Here is a 20,799-nt window from a genome sequence, read left to right as displayed (position 1 = left end):
GAGTAGCATAAGCCCAATAAGGGAGGATTAAAGGAAAAGGAAAGAATTAAAAAAAAAAAAAAATTATGAGGTTAAAGGGATAGTTCACTTTGAAATAAAATTTTGGTATGTTTTAGCTTACTTCAAGGGCATCCAAGATGTAGGTGTCTTTTTTTCCGCAGTAGTTTCAATTTTGATATTTTTAGGTCAAACCGTTCTTGTCTGTCAGTCATATAATGCAGGTCTATGGTCACTGTCTCAAAGAGCATGCACAGAGTCCAAATTAAAACAATTCCCCATCGTCCAAATTAAACAATTCCCCATCGTAAGTACACATTGATGGCCTAAGACACGAAACGAGCGGTTTGTGTGAGAAAACGAACAGTATTTATATCGTTTTTACCTCTTATACACAACCACGTCCAAGTGATCTGAGGGCGCGCGCGCGTGCATCCTGGTGTGTGACGTATGCGCGCGTTCTGGCTTAGTCTGCGCAAGCGCCGGAAAGTGTACAAGAGGTAAAAACGATATAAATACTGTTCGTTTTCTTACACAAACCGCTCGTTTCGTGTCTAAGGCCATCAATGTGTACTTACGATGGGGAATTGTTTAATTTGGACTCTGTGCATGCTCTTTGAGACAGTGACCATAGACCTGCATTATATGACTGACAGACAAGAACGGTTTGACCTAAAAATATCAAAATTGAAACTACTGCGGAAACAAAGACACCTACAAAGAGATTTGAGATGGGTTTTCAGCTGTCAACAATTGGTCACTCGTGCCAATGCCAACAGTTGGTTTCATTGTTGCCAACAGTGCAAATCTTGGGCTGTGGACAACATGAAACATGTATTGCTCTCTGATGAGTCCACCTTCACTGTCTTTCCCACAATCATGGGAGTTCCAGTATGGAGAAACTGAAACACCAAAGAAACTGAACACTCAGACTGTTGCGTGCCCAGAATGAAGCACAGGGCTGGATCAGTGATGGTTTGAGCTGCAATATCATGGCGTTCCCTACTGTGCTTGATGGACACTGCCAAGGACTACCAAACCATTCTGGAGGACCATGTGCACTTAATGGTTCAAACATTGAACACCCTGAAGCTGGAGCCGTGTATCAGCATGATAATGCACCAATACACACAGAAAGACTTGTGACAATGGTTTGATGAACATGAAAGTGAAGTTGCACATCTCCCATGGCCTTCACAGTCACCAGATCTGAATATTATCGAGACACTTTGGGATATTTGTGAGTCAGGAAGTGTTTTCCTCCACCAGCATAGTACCACTGTTCTGGGAGAGGAATGGCTCAAAATCCTTCTAATCCACCGTGAAGGACTTATATCTGTCATTCCCAAGACGAATTGATTCTGTATTGGCCACAAAAGGAGGCCCTACACCATACTAATAAACTAATGTGGTCTGAAACCATGAGTTTGAGTTGTATTGTCCAACCCCTGTAGGTTTCGAAAGCAGCTGTAATAAACATGACAGTTGGTAGATATGTTCGCTCAATCTAAAAAAACCCTTATCTCTCCTATAAACAGAATAAACAAGTTTCCTTCCTCTCACACATGTACTTCTTGTTCATGTTTTTGCTTTCAGACTTATAATAGCAATTCTAATAGTGATATGAAATAAAGCAAAATTGTTTTTCTTTATCAAAATGTATTTTCAAGATTGTTTTTACCATTCCACCATTAATATATTTCACATAGACTCTAAAGGCTAATCCTTTTCCTGTAGACTTGTTATGGCTTGAAAATGGTATGGATGGTTAAGCACGCCTTTCATACATGAAATCATTATTCTCATTAAAATATGAAGTCATCTGCATGGCATTTGGTTCAAAAGGGCATTTCACTCTTGTGATTCACATTCATGAACATACTTCCTCATTTAGCCACCTGATGTCACCAAGTTCCACTTTATTTGACGTATAACAATAGAATACAAAGAGAGATAACATTCACATTATATTTTCATACTGTCAATAGGAAATATTTTGCATAGGCAACTACATGTTTTCTCTGCTGAAACAGCACCAGTATATTAATTCATAATGCTCATGTAAGACAGTTAATTACTGCATATTATAATATCTTTAAAGTAAAAAATATACACAATCTCATATTTTAACGACCTTAGTCCATCTAAATCCAATCTTCAGGACAGAACGACATATCAAAGCATCCATTCTAAAATTCAGGGACTTGACTTAATGGAAAGTGCATCTCTTTGAGAACAATATCATTTCTAAAAGTAAAAAATATATCTAGAGAGAGAGACATTTGTAAGGACTTCAAAACAACGGTTTAAAAGTCATCTGCACTTTGACACGTTCAGGAATGAACCTTTTCATTTCTCGCAACAGAACTAGAGATATGCATATCTATATTTCATCAAGAGGACTAATGACTGCTATGAACTATCAGCTGACATTGAAATCAACTACGACAAGCCGGCAAACATGAGGTAGCAAATCATAATCCGGTAGAGAACAGTCTTATTCAATCCCTTGTGCTATTCCTGTAGAAATCAGTACACCTCTAAAAACTGTTTTTATCAAATAACTCCAGCTATTACTTCAACATCAGAAACACGATATCATAATCAGCTTTGCGGGTACGTTCGCATTAGGATGTCCATAACATGCTCGATCTCCTGGATTTCCCATGTGGCCTGACCATGAGAGTCTAAAGATGAGGAAGAGGATGCTGATGGAGATTTGGACAGGGATGGTAGATACTTCACTAGATCGTCGGCCGTGACGGAGAAACCTTGCAGAAGATTCACCTCCGGTTCAAACACAGACGCGTCGATGTCCAGGAGAAGTTTATCTAAAGCTACATCCTGAGGACAACCTAGACACGCCGCCTCTGATTTGATGGACGGCACCATGTTGGACGTTCTTTCAGTCCTCGAACTCGACTGTGTGAGCCTGGCATCTCCCGTTAGATTCTCTACAGAGCCGAGCGGAGCCCGAGGAGGCGCACAAGGCCCTTGACCACCGGCATCTATGACTGTATCTAGATCTTTGAGAATAACAGAGATGGCTGAAGATAAAGAGAAATCCTCCTCTGAAGTCCAGGCCATGACATCCTCCTCCATATTCTCATCATTCAGCGAGAACAGAGGAGCATTATGCTCTGTCGAAAGGGACCCGCTGGGAAAATCGGGCTCCAACCCGGAGTGAGTTTGTGATTTAGTGGGAATTTTTACAGCGGAGAGAGACTCTACCTGCGCCCGGACCTCGGACTGAACCTGCCGCAGCGTGTTGTTGATCAGAACCGAGCGCAATAAGCTGGGCTCCACGAGGGCCTGGTCACGGTGGAACTTCTCCATGGAGATGTCCAGCACAGACTGCAGCTGACTCTCCCACGCTCCTCCTCTTCCCTCCACCTCCCGCTGGAGGAGCTTACGCTTCTGTCCTTTGGCCACCATTTCACACTCTGCAAAACAACAGCGAGTGTGAGTTTATAGTGCAAATATAAGAGCGCTCTAGCTCCTGCATCAGTACAAAATGGACACTTTGTACCGTAGAGTAAAATGCCCTGCTTAAGAACAATGTGCATTTACTTTTAAACGGTAACATATTCAGATACAGGTTTAGCATGTGAAGGTTGGATGATGATACATCAGCTAATGTGTTATAAAGAGAAATAAATAAAAACTTTTCTATTTTAGCAGGGTTATTATAACTAAAACTAAAAAATGTTAACTAAAATCAAATACATTTTAACTGAAAACAAAATAATGTCTTCTCTTTAATTATGTTTAATTTAGTTTAACTAGATGTAGGCCGACTACAATAACTAAAACTGAAATAGAACTAATAAAAAAAACTATTAAAAATGACAAAAACACACCAGAATTACAAAGAAAGTTAAAACGGAAATTTTTTTTTTTTAAGAAAAACTATAATAGTGTCTAAATTGTATTCAAAATAACACTGGGGAGAAGCTGAAGGCCACTTATACAGTATTCATGACTTTTGATATCACTGACATAAAATATTCAGCATTTTAAACTATTCTGTGTTTTGGCAATTTAATTGACAGAGTAAAAAAGATTAATATAAAAGGTAATTTGTTTTGATAACTTACTTACAGGTGTATGAATATATACATATTTATTTGCCCATATTTAAATTAATAAAATAATATATAATGAATTCTAATTGAATGATTTCACTCAATTAGCCTTTAGTTTTTAATGAACAGCAATGATGTATGAAATGGAACTCATGGAAATTTTCAATGACAACCCCATGAATTACAATAAGTAATACATTAAAAAAATAATAACATAACAGTATTAACAACATGCCACTTGGGGTATTCTGAGCCAGTTATCTTTGCAATCAAAAAATTAATAAAAAATAAAAATCAATCCACAAATCTAAAAAAAAATCAAGATGACTACAAATCCTTCATTAACAAATTCACACACACAAAAACTTTGATATTCAACATAATGTCACAGATCACCATTTTCCACAGGGACAACATTAGATAAATTAACCTCAAAACTGTTTTGACAAATTCAGATAAAATTACAATAATAAATAGATTTTGTGCCAAGAGAAAAATATGTGGGTCGGGGGTCATTTTGACCTATAATATTTAATACAATTACCTAAAACGCACCTAAACTTCCGGACAGAATGTATCATGTTTAAAAAAAAGAAAAGAAAAAAGAAAAAGAATGTAACGTATCATGTTTAACTTAATTAGACTTCTTTCGAACTGTATTTCGAAGACGACATTGGGTTGTATATTTTGCGATAACCCAAGAATAGTTTAAAATCCTGAATTGTATATAAACAGTTACTTAATACGTTAGAAAAAATAAACTAGGCATAATCACTAACGTTACATCTGCCCGTTTCCAGAAGTTTGTGTGAGCAGAAATCAGTGCTAGCTTAGCATGGTAACTATCCATTATTACTCTGTATCACATGTTTAACTCACCTGTAAAGTATGTAAGCCAACTCCAAACTCGATGTAACTATTGTAAGTTTATACAGTAATTTGACCCCTATAAACTGTATAACGCTACCGAAGAGTCGGACTCGTTTGCTCTGCTGGAATTTTTTTGTCCCGCCAGTGATTCAATCAGTTCTGACGTCACGCCGGAGTCAGGCATGCTGGGTATTGTAGTTGTGTAAGTACTTACTAGTTCTTAAAGGTACAAACACCTAAAAAAAAAAAAATACTTTTTTCGCCACATAATAATACACATAAGTAACAAGAAAAACAAGCACGAAAATCTTTATTTTAAAAACAGAAAATAAAAAAAATCTACATTATTAGGCACATTACATAACCTGGATTTTAATTCAATGTTTTATAAGGCAAAACAAAAACAGAGAGTAATTTTTCCATCCAACCATCTGTTTTTCAGTAAGTAAAAAATAACATTTTAATACATTTCTAAACGATGATTAACTAAGAGTACAATTATTGCTTTGCAGCATATGTGTTCATGAAAAAAAAAAAACTATCAGAATCAAAAATCTTTCTCAGTTAACATATGTTGCTCACTGCAGAGCCAAATGATGTCCAGCTCCCCCTCTCTGGACATAATGGGTGGAGCTTGACTTAGTTCTGTTTATAGAAACAGACGTTTAAGCTCCACCCATTACATCCAGAGAGGGGGAGCTGGATGTCAAGTTATCCGCAGTGAACAGCCTCTCAAAAATAAAGTCATTTTGGACAGTGCAAAATACACTTAACTTATTGAGTGCACTTAAACTAAGCCCTAAGTAGATTAACTATAATCTCCACTAACTCCGATTGTCTTTCCATCCCATTCAGAAGTGGAAAGGCACTTGACAAAGTAATGGCCCAGGTCATATTTGGAGATGACTCTTCCTTTTAACATGTTCTCAGTCACGGTGTATTTTTCAGTCAGAGGCTTGTCATCTGGAAAGACAACAAATATTAATCAAAGTATTTCTTGATCAACTGTTGGTGCTGAAGGTCCTGACAGCAAAATATAACAAACCAAAACAGCAATTCTAAACACAATTCAATCATGACAGGACTGGCTTACAACAAACAATAAACCAGACTATTTAAATGTTGAGAAAGCAATCTCATTGGCTGCAGGATCAGCAGAAGCCAATCAGCTTGTGCCTTGTGGCAATGATGTGATTTTCTTGAAATGTAAGGACCTATCCGCCTGCGCCATCTAGAGTTTCATGACTTAACTGAAATTCATATTTTAGGGATGTAGGTCACTTAATGCTAATTACCAGCAATATGTGGAGGCATGACTGCTATATAGTCCAGTCCTGACTGCTTCAGGACAGTGTACATTCTGTCATGATCTTCAGTGACCGGCACCAGACGAGGAGGAACTCTGGCACGATCCCACAGGAGGAACGCTGTGAAAAGAGAAAGAGAGAGATGACAAATTCTTCATATGCAAGTATGCACTTACACACTAATGAAGGAGAAATATGGATCGAAACACCTCAGACATTGATACCTGACATGCATGCAACAACTTTGCGGATTCCACGAGCTTTCATGACCTCCAGAATGTTCCGTGTTCCCTCAGACATCATTGTTGTGGGACCAGCAAACAAAATTTCATAGAACAAGTTAATAATGTGCAGTTAGTTCAATCAATTAGTGTCAAAGTCAATAAAGTCAAGTCCCATCCTACTTTTTTACTCTAGGGTTTGTTCACACTCGGCATCTTTTAATTCGATTAAAACAGACCCTGCTGTGATTGCTTTGTTAGTGCGTTTCATCTGAACATGTGTGAGCGCTGCCATCTGAACCCTGGAGCGGACCAAACAAGCGGGCCGAGACTCCTGAAAAGATGGGTCTCGGCCCACTTCCAAACAAACTCTGATGCGGTTCGAATGATATATGAACACAACACGGGACATGATGTCACAAGATGCGACCCTAAAAAGGACAGAATGCTCAAGCACACCTGTTTTTTCTCATCATAGTCACGATGATGTTGCCCATTACGGTTCAGTACTAGGGTTGGGTATTGATTCAGATGTTCCAATTCAATTTGATTTCGATTCGCAAGCTCTAAATTCGATTCGATTTCGATTCTCGATTTGATTTTGATTCCAAATTCGATTTCGATTCCAAGAATCGACTCAATGAAAATAGATTTAATAAAAATCCTATATTTATAAAAAAGAACAGTGAACATAAGTTTACAAGTGGTTAATTAATAAAAAGAAATTAAGAGCCACAAACCTGTATATTAAACTCTTTTTATTTTAGGGACACTTGGGTATATAACCCAACTTCAAATGCATACAATGAATAGACAGGGTTTTGATACGAGATGAAAAATATATGCCGAAAATTGACAAGTCAGAACAGTCACATGCTTTGATCAATCAGGATCAGGTTATTTTATGTTTAAGATAAAACACATAAAATCTCACAGCATTAGCTGTAACATGGAGACTGCAAGGCTATAAACAGTGCTAATACTGGCTTTTGGGTGATAGATAAACAAATATGGAAAAAAAGATCGATTTGTGGCTTTTGAGAATCGATTTTGAATCGACCACATTTTAAAAAACGATTAATCGAAAAATCTTTTTTTTTGCCCAGCCCTATTCAGTACAGGCATCAGAACCGCGTCTCCCAGCAGCAGATCTTCGTTTGTGTGTGATGGAGGGATTCCTGTCGCTATTTTGACTCCTTTACACATTTTATAAGCTCTTCACGAGTTCCCAGCTGGTCAAAATACCATCATATGTATACCATGCGCATTTAGCCCAGCACACAGCATTGTTTTGGATGTTCGGTAAGGTCTGTTGCAAAATATACAGTACGTAATAAAAATCGCCCAATCAGGTTGTGAACATAACCGGATGCCTTTAGGTTCGGTGTTAAAATGCCAATGTGAATGCTAGGCGGACCAGGACTAATTTTTTGGTCCGGACCAAACGAACCAAGCGAACCGAACTACAAGTGTGAACACACCCTAAATGACATCGAATTACGTAAATAAAATAGTGTTTTCATGCAGACGTTACCTCAAATTTTGAGTAAAATTCATTCATGTCTTGTACTGGTGTGTATATAAGGACAAAAATAGCTACATTACTAAGTGAATTTGTTTTTAGGTTAAGTAAACTCACTGAGATCATTTCTTGTCCCCAGAATGATGATGACTGCATCCTGACCCTCCAGGGTCTTCTTCACATCTTCTTTGTTCAGAACATCTCCCACTACCACTCTGGAGGCCTTGTGGTCTGAAGGAAGCCTTGCAGCGTCTCTCACCAGCACAGTCACACTGTAACCTGGGACCGCAAATAATCGAAGACGTGAGAAGAATCGGCAAAATAGATCATGCAAGATGGCTGTTTGGTCAGGATGATTATGCCAATGTAAGGACCACCCATTGGCCCAACGACGGAATCCAACGGCCTGGCGAAGGTTTAAAGCGTGTATGTCTTTTCAGCGCTCCAGTGAAGTTCACTTAATCTATTGGAACTTAGTTTTAGTATTACTTTAGCTCTACGTTTGCTCTGACTCCAATTTCAAATGATAATCAAATTTAGATCGTATTTCTGATTAGAAATTAATCATAAACATCGATTATGAATTAATTTAGATCTTTGATTATCCTGATTATCCCATACTTTCAGTTATTAATACGTTATGGACCCGAATGCCGCACAGAGATCACGTCGGCCAATTCGTGTTTCTCACGGACACAAACTTGTTAATTCTGATTTGAGTCAGAGGATGTAGGGTTTGCTAATATACCCCTAAAGTCAGTCGCCTACTGCTTACGGACTAGAGAGTGTAGTTTATTTTAGCCATTTCCATACAACTTGCTAAACCAGTGATAGACAGAAATCAACAGGTCTCCAAGATGACGTGCCTACTGCTCCGTTCATTCATGTGCCTGTAGTTTGACCTACCTTAACTAAGTTTGCGGTAGCACCAGCCTCCTTAAATATATTAAAATAATGATTTCAGAATACCTCAGAATAAATCAAGATGTAACATTTATTTGTCAGGTAAAAATGTATTATGCCAATTACAGAAGTAATTTATTAAAAGCCAATTCAAATATACATTTACTCAAAGATGAATCTAAAAGTAAGCAATGTTCTCCTGACAAAGACACACAGTAATGTGTCAGGATTTTCCAACAGGAAAATACTGCCATGCATTACTGTGTGGGGGATGATCCCGGTAAAAGATTCCCAATGATTGCTCTGTCCCCTCACCTTAAATACCAGACCAGAACAAAAGGGGTTAAACAAATGTTGTTTAGAGTTGGTTGGGCCAATCCATGTACCCCAGGGGGGTAGCACCTGGTTTCTTGAGATATCGTAAAGAGATATCAGCCAGAGAGGAGATACAGGATTCTCCTAAGTTCTTCAATCTTTTTCATTAAACCAATGACTGCAATGAAATTAAGACCATTTTACCAATCGCACTGTGCCCTTTAAAATGACACCAAACATGAAAAGGAAAAACAACATATTCACAAGATACATCATATGTGATATATAGACATTCTTAATGAACTTTCAGTGCCTTGAGGAGGGAGAGGGGGGATGAGTTGAAGTCAAACAGGGGAACAATGAGATAAGTTTGGGCAGTACAAGGTTCTGTGCTCTGCCTTTGTTGTCCGCTGTCCAGGGTGCATTTTATGGCGTTATTGCAGGGTGAGTTTTGTTTTAACAGGAAAATCAGTTCTTACAGACGGCCCCTGGCCCCTTGGGACAGATTTAGATCAGGCCTAAGGGGACATGTTTTGGACATTTTCCTGTTGCCACATTTTCAGTGTTATTCTCTGAGTGTTCATATAGGGCTGACCACTGTAGTTTGCAGCGTTCGTCGATTGGTGCAGGAATCCAGTCGTCACCTGAAATAACAGCATTAAGACAGGTTGAACATTAAAATGAAAGCGTGGCAGAATTCGTGGATGCTGCAGCAGCCGGACTGGGTGTCATGACCCTCTTGGCCGGGTTCGCTTCCACCTGCACTTGGCTGCGTTGGTATTCAGTCTGTAGAATGATCTCGTTGTATCAAGTCTGTTTGCTTTGGTCAGCATGATCAGAAAGTGTCATTGGAAAGTGTCATTATAACGCTTTGCGGAAACATCTTTGTCCTCCCTAGGATGTTTTAACTGACCATTTGAGAAGTCCTCGGTCACCTTCAAGCAGAAGGTTTCATTTGCCGGGTAGATCAGAACTCCATTGTTGAAGGAATCATTTCACTGATGACGCTCCACTGCGTGTAAGACACCTGAACAACTTTTGAATGACCATGCAATAATTGAACACTGATGTATTTGTGGTTATTGTAAGATGAGGAAAAGTTATTGGATAAACACAAGAACACAAGATAACAAAACATGATGTACTCAAAAATATGAAACCCAAAAGTCAAAGGTGCGAGTGGTAAATATGGTCTCTTTTTCAAAATCATATATTTAATGAACATGTGTAATTTGATCACCAAATTCTTCACTACCGCAATGATCTGGTAGTGGGATTTAGACTTGGTCTGGATGAATCAAGGACGGGTAGCAGAAAGTCACCATAACTAGTATATTTACTAGTGTTATGCATAATTAGAGTAATTAGAGTATATCACATAATTAAACATGGAAATACACAATTTCATAATTGTAAAATTGTCTACATTAGTTGTTATAAGTGCAAATCATCAATGAAACTTAATGTTTTAATCGATTCAATTAGAGAATGAAATGTATAGAAACAGAGATTTAAATTTCTGGTTTAACTTTTGTAATCATCCTCTGTGCATTTGATTTACAGGCTAGGTCACACTCAATAGTGCAGGTCTGAATTGTTCAGTTGACAAATAGAAATGCCTGTATTTTAAATTTAGCTGTTTAGATCATTGTCATTAGTCATTTGTTGGAAACTAGGGGGCCCTCCTGGTTTGCAACAACGCTAACGACTGGACATAAAAAATATTTTGTCCAAAGACCAGTTGCATTGATTAATAGGTCTCAATAAGATTTTTTATGTGGATTTAAATCAATTGATGTGTGACCACAGCCATGCATGTCCTATGCACAGCACAGTATTTACATACAGGAAGTTGACAAGACTGTAATGCTGAAAAGAAATTATTAAAATAATTTTCCTTGTCCTATATGTATGAAGGTAAATGATGTATTGCATGATGTGAATAATTTTGGCCTGGTTAGTCTTATGATCTATGCCAGGTAGAGATGTTCTAAGATTGCCATAGTGATGGTGTGTATTGTGTATGTTTGTGTACAGGAGATGGGTGGTGTTTTATCCTACCATAATTTGTGTTGCATAATTTAGTTCCAGTGCTACACCGGGAGGCCACATACAGGAGCTGCTTCTGTAGTGTTGTGAGGTGTGAGCGGCCCCTTGGAAGTTTCTCCACCCCCATCTCCTAATGTAAAGTTGTGTGTCCTGCTTAAGGCAGGCAGAACCAGACCCTTGTGGAATCTGGTTCTAAAGAAAGTCATTTGTCAGCCTGTAGGGAAATAGACCTAGAGAGGAAAACACAGTTTAATCTTGAGCCTTTATACAAATTGCATTTAAGATAGATGGTCTATCTCAATATTTATTTGATGGCTTTAGCCAGACAGTTGTTACTGATGGCTTTGATCTGTTAAGATTTTACGCCATTAGAAGAAAATTTGTTTTTGTTTACAAAGACATGTATCATTCTCATGATCATGTGTTTGCAAAGAAAAGGTCAATTAAACAGTGATAATAGTCAGATCTGACTGCTATTGCATCTAAAATCAAACAGTCTGCTGTGTTGTGAGCATTAGGACCCTCAGGTCTGCTAGGGAAATCTCTTTACATGATGTTGTTTATTTACACTAGCCAGATCTGTGTTTAGAGCAATTAGATCACCAGGGGTGGTGCTGTGCTTGTTTGTTTTAGCCTTTGGAATTTATGGTGCCATTCAACTCTTGACCATTTGGATCTCTGTGGTCCATAAAGACTGTAGATTTTCTGCCTGATATTTAAATTCACACAACTGTTCTTACATGTACAGTAAAATACCTTTCCTGATCAGATCCCATGTGAGATGAAGCTCCTAGAGAGGAGTTTAACACTTGCACCACTTTGTTTGTGGTTTTGTTGCAAGAGAAAATTTAAATTTGTACCTCCCCTTGTTACTGGGTTAAAGATCTATTAGATCAAAATGAAATCATCCTGTGGATTTGGATGGACATTTAAGACATGGTAATCAGGTTGATCATTTTAGTTGGTATATACTGAGCATTAATTTCTCTCATTAAAGATTCTTGCACAAATAGAAGGTAAAGAAATTCTTTCTGATTCATTCTTCCTTTCAGTTTCCTTTCTTACCAATACTTTCTCTAACCATTTATTATCTCATTCCTCCCAACACTAGTAGTGTTCCTCCTTCTTGTTCCCTACATACACGTACCATCTTTCTACATTCTGATTCTTTTAATTCTCATTAAACATTCTTTTTTCTTCTAACCCAATGCTGAATCATCACGAGATTAAAGCCATTCTTGGCCATTACAATATAATATATATTACAATCTGGTCATAATATAAATTATATTTTATAAAATTGTATAAATCAAACCAATTTTATTTACTGGTCTCGGGGGTTTCTACTGAGTAATTTGTCCAAACTGACTTGTTATCTTCTCACTGATCTTTTAGAAGGTGATTGGCCCTGCAGCTCCAGCTGTGCTGGCATTAGCATTGTGTACACAGCAACAACCCAAACTGGAAACCAGTTACAGCTGCTTCGATGCTGTGAACATTCAATGGACTGCAGGCATTGAGAAACATGGGTCAAATCATTGCTCAATTTAAAGATTTTTGTGACTACAATTTAGAATTGGACACAATTATCTTTTTTTAGGCTGAGATGTTATCAGTTGCATTCTTTTAAGAATCTTATTTAAATATGAAAGAAAGGTTGGACAAACAGGTCTCATGGAGGGCGCCAAGATTGTTTTATGGTTTGTTGCTTTTATCAGTCTCTTTTGAGACCTCGAAAGCATACAATAATGCAGTGATTGCAAAGTCTGCGATAAAACCAAATTAAAAGCTATGTTTTATAAGACTGAGCCTTAAATGGTGTTGTTTAAACCATATACGGGACATCAGTCATGAACTTTTTGACACTATTAAAAGATTTTCAAAGAACCATGATTACTTTGATGTAATTCATATAGGTCTTTGTCTAAATTATCTCATAAGATAAGGACAAGCTGTGCATGTCCTCTGACACTATCAGGCCTGGTTACAAGCCTCTAGTAACACAATAATTGTCATTATATGCATCAGTTTTAAAATTTAGCGTATTTTTCCAAATTTCAGCCTAGGACTCCTGCATAGCAGCTGTTCTCTAGGACTGGAATCATTTTCCCAGATAATTTCTTTTGAAATATTCTAATTGCATTGCACTGTTTTGTCCAACTTTACACTTCACACACAAAGGATTCAAGTGAGACAATTTTACTTGTTATCTTTTAGCTCATCAAATCACAAGATTTTTTCACAAGTTAGCGTGACCATTTTCTTATTTCCAGTGTTGCAATGTTGTTGCAACAAAGCAAATAATTAAATGTAACAACATTATTTATCTCAGAATTTAAGTTTTTAGTTTCAACCCTCTGTTGAGTACCAGAATAAAATTTGGATGATGTTATCCCAATTTAGGTTTCATCACTTGTTGCTTTGGCAAACAAGGAGGTAAAGTTAAAGCAAGGGATGTCATTTCTCATCTACGCTGCCGCTATCATGTCCCTGATATGTGGTTTTATCTAATTCTCAAGCCCCACCAGATTTTGCGTTCTCCGGTCTAACTGGGTATGCCGACCCATTCTACAAATGTGTCTATGTGAGGTGCGTCTGAATTTTCCCTCAACACTTCTAAAAGGCAAAAGAGAATTGACTTACCAAACGGCTGAAGAAAGAGAAGGACATCTTTTTTCTCTTACTTGTTGCAAGTCCCAATATTTCGCTGAAAAGACACTCGCAACCTGGAGAATCACGGAGGGACTGTCACCACTTTGTAAGGACCACCCATTGGCCCAACGACGGAATCCAACGGCCTGGCGAAGGTTTAAAGCGTGTATGTCTTTTCAGCGCTCCAGTGAAGTTCACTTAATCTATTGGAACTTAGTTTTAGTATTACTTTAGCTCTACGTTTGCTCTGACTCCAATTTCAAATGATAATCAAATTTAGATCGTATTTCTGATTAGAAATTAATCATAAACATCGATTATGAATTAATTTAGATCTTTGATTATCCTGATTATCCCATACTTTCAGTTATTAATACGTTATGGACCCGAATGCCGCACAGAGATCACGTCGGCCAATTCGTGTTTCTCACGGACACAAACTTGTTAATTCTGATTTGAGTCAGAGGATGTAGGGTTTGCTAATATACCCCTAAAGTCAGTCGCCTACTGCTTACGGACTAGAGAGTGTAGTTTATTTTAGCCATTTCCATACAACTTGCTAAACCAGTGATAGACAGAAATCAACAGGTCTCCAAGATGACGTGCCTACTGCTCCGTTCATTCATGTGCCTGTAGTTTGACCTACCTTAACTAAGTTTGCGGTAGCACCAGCCTCCTTAAATATATTAAAATAATGATTTCAGAATACCTCAGAATAAATCAAGATGTAACATTTATTTGTCAGGTAAAAATGTATTATGCCAATTACAGAAGTAATTTATTAAAAGCCAATTCAAATATACATTTACTCAAAGATGAATCTAAAAGTAAGCAATGTTCTCCTGACAAAGACACACAGTAATGTGTCAGGATTTTCCAACAGGAAAATACTGCCATGCATTACTGTGTGGGGGATGATCCCGGTAAAAGATTCCCAATGATTGCTCTGTCCCCTCACCTTAAATACCAGACCAGAACAAAAGGGGTTAAACAAATGTTGTTTAGAGTTGGTTGGGCCAATCCATGTACCCCAGGGGGGTAGCACCTGGTTTCTTGAGATATCGTAAAGAGATATCAGCCAGAGAGGAGATACAGGATTCTCCTAAGTTCTTCAATCTTTTTCATTAAACCAATGACTGCAATGAAATTAAGACCATTTTACCAATCGCACTGTGCCCTTTAAAATGACACCAAACATGAAAAGGAAAAACAACATATTCACAAGATACATCATATGTGATATATAGACATTCTTAATGAACTTTCAGTGCCTTGAGGAGGGAGAGGGGGGATGAGTTGAAGTCAAACAGGGGAACAATGAGATAAGTTTGGGCAGTACAAGGTTCTGTGCTCTGCCTTTGTTGTCCGCTGTCCAGGGTGCATTTTATGGCGTTATTGCAGGGTGAGTTTTGTTTTAACAGGAAAATCAGTTCTTACACCAAAATATTGAATCCTGATTAAAACATTTTAGTTGAATGAACTATAAAACTAGTTGAGCAAACATAGGTTTTTAAATTTGGAGTCAAGTTTGGGCCAACTAAAACATTTTAGATGAATGAACTATAAAACTAGTTGAGCAAACATACTTTTTTAAATTTGGAGTCAAGTTTGGGCCAACTAAAACATTTTAGTTGAATGAACTATAAAACTAGTTGAGCAAACATACTTTTTTAAATTTGGAGTCAAGTTTGGGCCAACTAAAACATTTTAGATGAATGAACTATAAAACTAGTTGAGCAAACATACTTTTTTAAATTTGGAGTCAAGTTTGGGCCAACTAAAACATTTTAGATGAATGAACTATAAAACTAGTTGAGCAAACATACGTTTTTAATTTGGCGTCAAGTTTGGGCCAACTAAAACATTTTAGATGAATGAACTATAAAACTAGTTGAGCAAACATACTTTTTTAAATTTGGAGTCAAGTTTGGGTCAACTAAAACATTTTAGATGAATGAACTATAAAACTAGTTGAGCAAACATACGTTTTTAATTTGGAGTCAAGTTTGGGTCAACTAAAACATTTTAGTTGAATGAACTATAAAACTAGTTGAGCAAACATACTTTTTTAAATTTGGAGTCAAGTTTGGGCCAACTAAAACATTTTAGATGAATGAACTATAAAACTAGTTGAGCAAACATACTTTTTTAAATTTGGAGTCAAGTTTGGGCCAACTAAAACATTTTAGATGAATGAACTATAAAACTAGTTGAGCAAACATACTTTTTTAAATTTGGAGTCAAGTTTGGGCCAACTAAAACATTTTAGTTGAATGAACTATAAAACTAGTTGAGCAAACATACTTTTTAAAATTTGGAGTCAAGTTTGGGCCAACTAAAACATTTTAGATGAATGAACTATAAAACTAGTTGAGCAAACATACTTTTTTAAATTTGGAGTCAAGTTTGGGCCAACTAAAACATTTTAGATGAATGAACTATAAAACTAGTTGAGCAAACATACTTTTTTTAATTTGGAGTCAAGTTTGGGCCAACTAAAACATTTTAGATGAATGAACTATAAAACTAGTTGAGCAAACATACTTTTTTAAATTTGGAGTCAAGTTTGGGCCAACTAAAACATTTTAGTTGAATGAACTATAAAACTAGTTGAGCAAACATACGTTTTTAATTTGGAGTCAAGTTTGGGCCAACTAAAACTTTTTAGTTGAATGAACTATAAAACTAGTTGAGCAAAGATACTTTTTTAAAATTTGGAGTCAAGTTTGGGCCAACTAAAACATTTTAGATGAATGAACTATAAAACTAGTTGAGCAAACATACGTTTTTAATTTGGAGTCAAGTTTGGGCCAACTAAAACATTTTAGATGAATGAACTATAAAACTAGTTGAGCAAACATAGCCTACTTTTTTTAAATTTGGGGTCAAGTTTGGGCCAACTAAAACTTTTTAGATGAATGAACTATAAAACTAGTTGAGCAAACATACTTTTTTAAATTTGGAGTCAAGTTTGGGCCAACTAAAACTTTTTAGTTGAATGAACTATAAAACTAGTTGAGCAAAGATACTTTTTTAAAATTTGGAGTCAAGTTTGGGCCAACTAAAACATTTTAGATGAATGAACTATAAAACTAGTTGAGCAAACACACTTTTTTAAATTTGGAGTCAAGTTTGGGCCAACTAAAACATTTTAGATGAATGAACTATAAAACTAGTTGAGCAAACATACTTTTTTAAATTTGGAGTCAAGTTTGGGCCAACTAAAACATTTTAGATGAATGAACTATAAAACTAGTTGAGCAAACATACTTTTTTAAATTTGGAGTCAAGTTTGGGCCAACTAAAACATTTTAGATGAATGAACTATAAAACTAGTTGAGCAAACATACTTTTTTAAATTTGGAGTCAAGTTTGGGCCAACTAAAACATTTTAGATGAATGAACTATAAAACTAGTTGAGCAAACATACTTTTTTAAATTTGGAGTCAAGTTTGGGCCAACTAAAACATTTTAGTTGAATGAACTATAAAACTAGTTGAGCAAACATACTTTTTTAAATTTGGAGTCAAGTTTGGGCCAACTAAAACATTTTAGATGAATGAACTATAAAACTAGTTGAGCAAACATACTTTTTTAAATTTGGAGTCAAGTTTGGGCCAACTAAAACATTTTAGATGAATGAACTATAAAACTAGTTGAGCAAACATACTTTTTTTAATTTGGAGTCAAGTTTGGGCCAACTAAAACATTTTAGATGAATGAACTATAAAACTAGTTGAGCAAACATACTTTTTTAAATTTGGAGTCAAGTTTGGGCCAACTAAAACATTTTAGTTGAATGAACTATAAAACTAGTTGAGCAAACATACGTTTTTAATTTGGAGTCAAGTTTGGGCCAACTAAAACTTTTTAGTTGAATGAACTATAAAACTAGTTGAGCAAAGATACTTTTTTAAAATTTGGAGTCAAGTTTGGGCCAACTAAAACATTTTAGATGAATGAACTATAAAACTAGTTGAGCAAACATACGTTTTTAATTTGGAGTCAAGTTTGGGCCAACTAAAACATTTTAGATGAATGAACTATAAAACTAGTTGAGCAAACATAGCCTACTTTTTTAAATTTGGGGTCAAGTTTGGGCCAACTAAAACTTTTTAGATGAATGAACTATAAAACTAGTTGAGCAAACATACTTTTTTAAATTTGGAGTCAAGTTTGGGCCAACTAAAACATTTTAGATGAATGAACTATAAAACTAGTTGAGCAAACATACTTTTTTTAATTTGGAGTCAAGTTTGGGCCAACTAAAACATTTTAGATGAATGAACTATAAAACTAGTTGAGCAAACATACTTTTTTAAATTTGGAGTCAAGTTTGGGCCAACTAAAACATTTTAGTTGAATGAACTATAAAACTAGTTGAGCAAACATACGTTTTTAATTTGGAGTCAAGTTTGGGCCAACTAAAACTTTTTAGTTGAATGAACTATAAAACTAGTTGAGCAAAGATACTTTTTTAAAATTTGGAGTCAAGTTTGGGCCAACTAAAACATTTTAGATGAATGAACTATAAAACTAGTTGAGCAAACATACGTTTTTAATTTGGAGTCAAGTTTGGGCCAACTAAAACATTTTAGATGAATGAACTATAAAACTAGTTGAGCAAACATAGCCTACTTTTTTAAATTTGGGGTCAAGTTTGGGCCAACTAAAACTTTTTAGATGAATGAACTATAAAACTAGTTGAGCAAACATACTTTTTTAAATTTGGAGTCAAGTTTGGGCCAACTAAAACTTTTTAGTTGAATGAACTATAAAACTAGTTGAGCAAAGATACTTTTTTAAAATTTGGAGTCAAGTTTGGGCCAACTAAAACATTTTAGATGAATGAACTATAAAACTAGTTGAGCAAACACACTTTTTTAAATTTGGAGTCAAGTTTGGGCCAACTAAAACATTTTAGATGAATGAACTATAAAACTAGTTGAGCAAAGATACTTTTTTAAAATTTGGAGTCAAGTTTGGGCCAACTAAAACATTTTAGATGAATGAACTATAAAACTAGTTGAGCAAACATAGCCTACTTTTTTAAATTTGGAGTCAAGTTTGGGCCAACTAAAACTTTTTAGATGAATGAACTATAAAACTAGTTGAGTAAACATACGTTTTTAAATTTGGAGTCAAGTTTGGGCCAACTAAAACATTTTAGATGAATGAACTATAAAACTAGTTGAGCAAACATACGTTTTTAATTTGGAGTCAAGTTTGGGCCAACTAAAACATTTTAGATGAATGAACTATAAAACTAGTTGAGCAAACATACGTTTTTAATTTGGAGTCAAGTTTGGGCCAACTAAAAAATAACAATTGAAGCAACACTTTGAAGAGAGAAATTGAGTGAATGTAAAAATTCTGTGGAACTACTAGTTACTAAATAATAATTAGTTGAGACAACTTTTTTTTTACAGTGCATAAGATTTCCCAACTATCAATCAAATTTTGTGAATCAAGCTAAGAAAAGCCAAAATAATCAATAATTATTTTAAAATCCATGAAATTGAGATTATCATATTTTCACTGAATGTTCACTTAAAATTTATTTAAAAAGAAAATTGACCACTATTTTGGCACCAATTTGTATCATATTAATGAAAATCTATAGCTATTTACTCTAAACAAAAACGACAATAATCCAGCTAAAGTGGAGGCAAACGGATTCAGACCTCTGCAACGTCCAGATAAAAACAGACAAGAAGGTGTAACTTATGCTTATCTTTAAAATGCATACTCTTGTGACTCAGCAGATTAGTTATTATACATGACTAAGAGGTTTCGCAAAAGTCTCGTGATCTCAATGTATGAAGTGGGAGCAAAACAAATATATAATTTTAACAACGAAATGCCGATACACGGAAAATGCAAGTTCAACACTTGTTAACATACAACTCATAAAGACAATGTAAATCCTGTTTTCATTCACATTTTCATTTCATTTTCATCCTGTTTTCATTATTAACTTCAACTTTCGACACAACAGTTTCTGTTTTACAAGGTCTTTGCTAGGTCAAAGACAGCTGGTGCACTGAAATATTGCGAAGCACAGGAGAAGTTTAAAACATCAGCTCTGTCCCAGATATCATTGTGTAAGTGTTTACCTGCGGTCACTGCGATAGGTAAGGTCGCTAACCCCGTCATCCCCGTGCAGCCGAATATTGCCACATTTTTTATAGCATCAGACATATCGGCGAGTAGAAAGGCTCTTAGTCGATTGCACTTGGAAACGAGATTTTGCTGTACAACCCCACGCTCAGACACTAGCAGTAGGCTATGTCTAGCTGAAATCCTGATCTTGAATGCTAATGTCACTGCTGTGCTGTCATGTATGATACGTAACTCCTCTGTCAGAAGAACTAAAGGGGCGTTTTTTTGTCCCCCCTAGAATTCTGATAAGCCACGCCCTTGATTTGATCTCTGTTTGCTGTTGTTTCTACGGCTACATAAATGACTTCTGATCTGTCCAATCGTTGAATGCTCGTAACTAGCGCTAACCAATCATAGCAAAGAATGACCAGGTTAAGGGCGGGACTTGTCGGTGGGTGGGTGAATTAATGTAACCAAACCATCTCTGATGTAACACGCCTATAACTGAATCGAGCTCTTAGTTTTTAAAGGTGAAATGACTTCTAAATAGCTCACTAAAATATGACTTCGTATTTTGATACCTTTCAGAATATAATGGGTTATAATCAGCCATTAAATGTAGTGGTTTTTGGACTTTTCACACTTCTAGTTCATTTTAATACGATAATTTATAACTAGCTATTCGATTCACATGACGTCACTGTAGCTTTGCGCCGCCATCTTTGCGACCGCGGCGGTCTCAGTAATGCTGCAATATGTTGTGCAGTTGGCTGCAA

At 36.2% G+C, this 20,799-nt stretch overlaps 2 protein-coding genes across 2 annotated transcripts; both read right to left on the bottom strand.

Annotated features, from left to right (window-relative positions):
• Positions 1-1,889: 1,889 nt before the first annotated feature.
• On the bottom strand, positions 1,890-5,188 carry sertad3 (SERTA domain containing 3). Its single transcript, XM_081372587.1, has 2 exons — positions 4,962-5,188; positions 1,890-3,440 (listed from the first exon to the last, which is right to left on the bottom strand). The coding sequence occupies exon 2, from the start codon at positions 3,430-3,432 to the stop codon at positions 2,602-2,604; it is 831 nt and encodes a 276-aa protein (XP_081228713.1). The 5' UTR covers positions 3,433-3,440; positions 4,962-5,188; the 3' UTR covers positions 1,890-2,601.
• Positions 5,189-5,237: 49 nt separating this feature from the next.
• blvrb (biliverdin reductase B) lies at positions 5,238-20,247 on the bottom strand. Its single transcript, XM_081372588.1, has 5 exons — positions 20,038-20,247; positions 8,120-8,281; positions 6,484-6,573; positions 6,248-6,379; positions 5,238-5,915 (listed from the first exon to the last, which is right to left on the bottom strand). The coding sequence occupies exons 1-5, from the start codon at positions 20,120-20,122 to the stop codon at positions 5,761-5,763; spliced, it is 624 nt and encodes a 207-aa protein (XP_081228714.1). The 5' UTR covers positions 20,123-20,247; the 3' UTR covers positions 5,238-5,760.
• Positions 20,248-20,799: the final 552 nt, after the last annotated feature.

Source organism: Scardinius erythrophthalmus (genome assembly GCF_964197995.2).
Source record: "Scardinius erythrophthalmus genome assembly, chromosome: 8".
In the NCBI taxonomy this organism is placed as follows: Eukaryota; Metazoa; Chordata; class Actinopteri; order Cypriniformes; family Leuciscidae; genus Scardinius; species Scardinius erythrophthalmus.
Note: the sequence above shows the minus strand (reverse complement) of the source record. Positions and strands in the feature narration are given on the sequence as shown.

What these genes read in the sequence shown, in the direction of transcription:
- blvrb (XM_081372588.1), bottom strand. Translation starts at nt 20,122, where the DNA reads ATGTCTGATGCTATAAAAAATGTGGCAATATTCGGCTGCACGGGGATG. An exon ending in AGTTGTTGCATGCATGTCAG is followed by an intron (nt 6,380 to 6,483) that starts GTATCAATGTCT and finishes CTCTTTTCACAG; the next exon opens with CGTTCCTCCTGTGGGATCGT. An exon ending in CATGCCTCCACATATTGCTG is followed by an intron (nt 5,916 to 6,247) that starts GTAATTAGCATT and finishes TTGTCTTTCCAG; the next exon opens with ATGACAAGCCTCTGACTGAA.
- sertad3 (XM_081372587.1), bottom strand. Translation starts at nt 3,432, where the DNA reads ATGGTGGCCAAAGGACAGAAGCGTAAGCTCCTCCAGCGGGAGGTGGAG.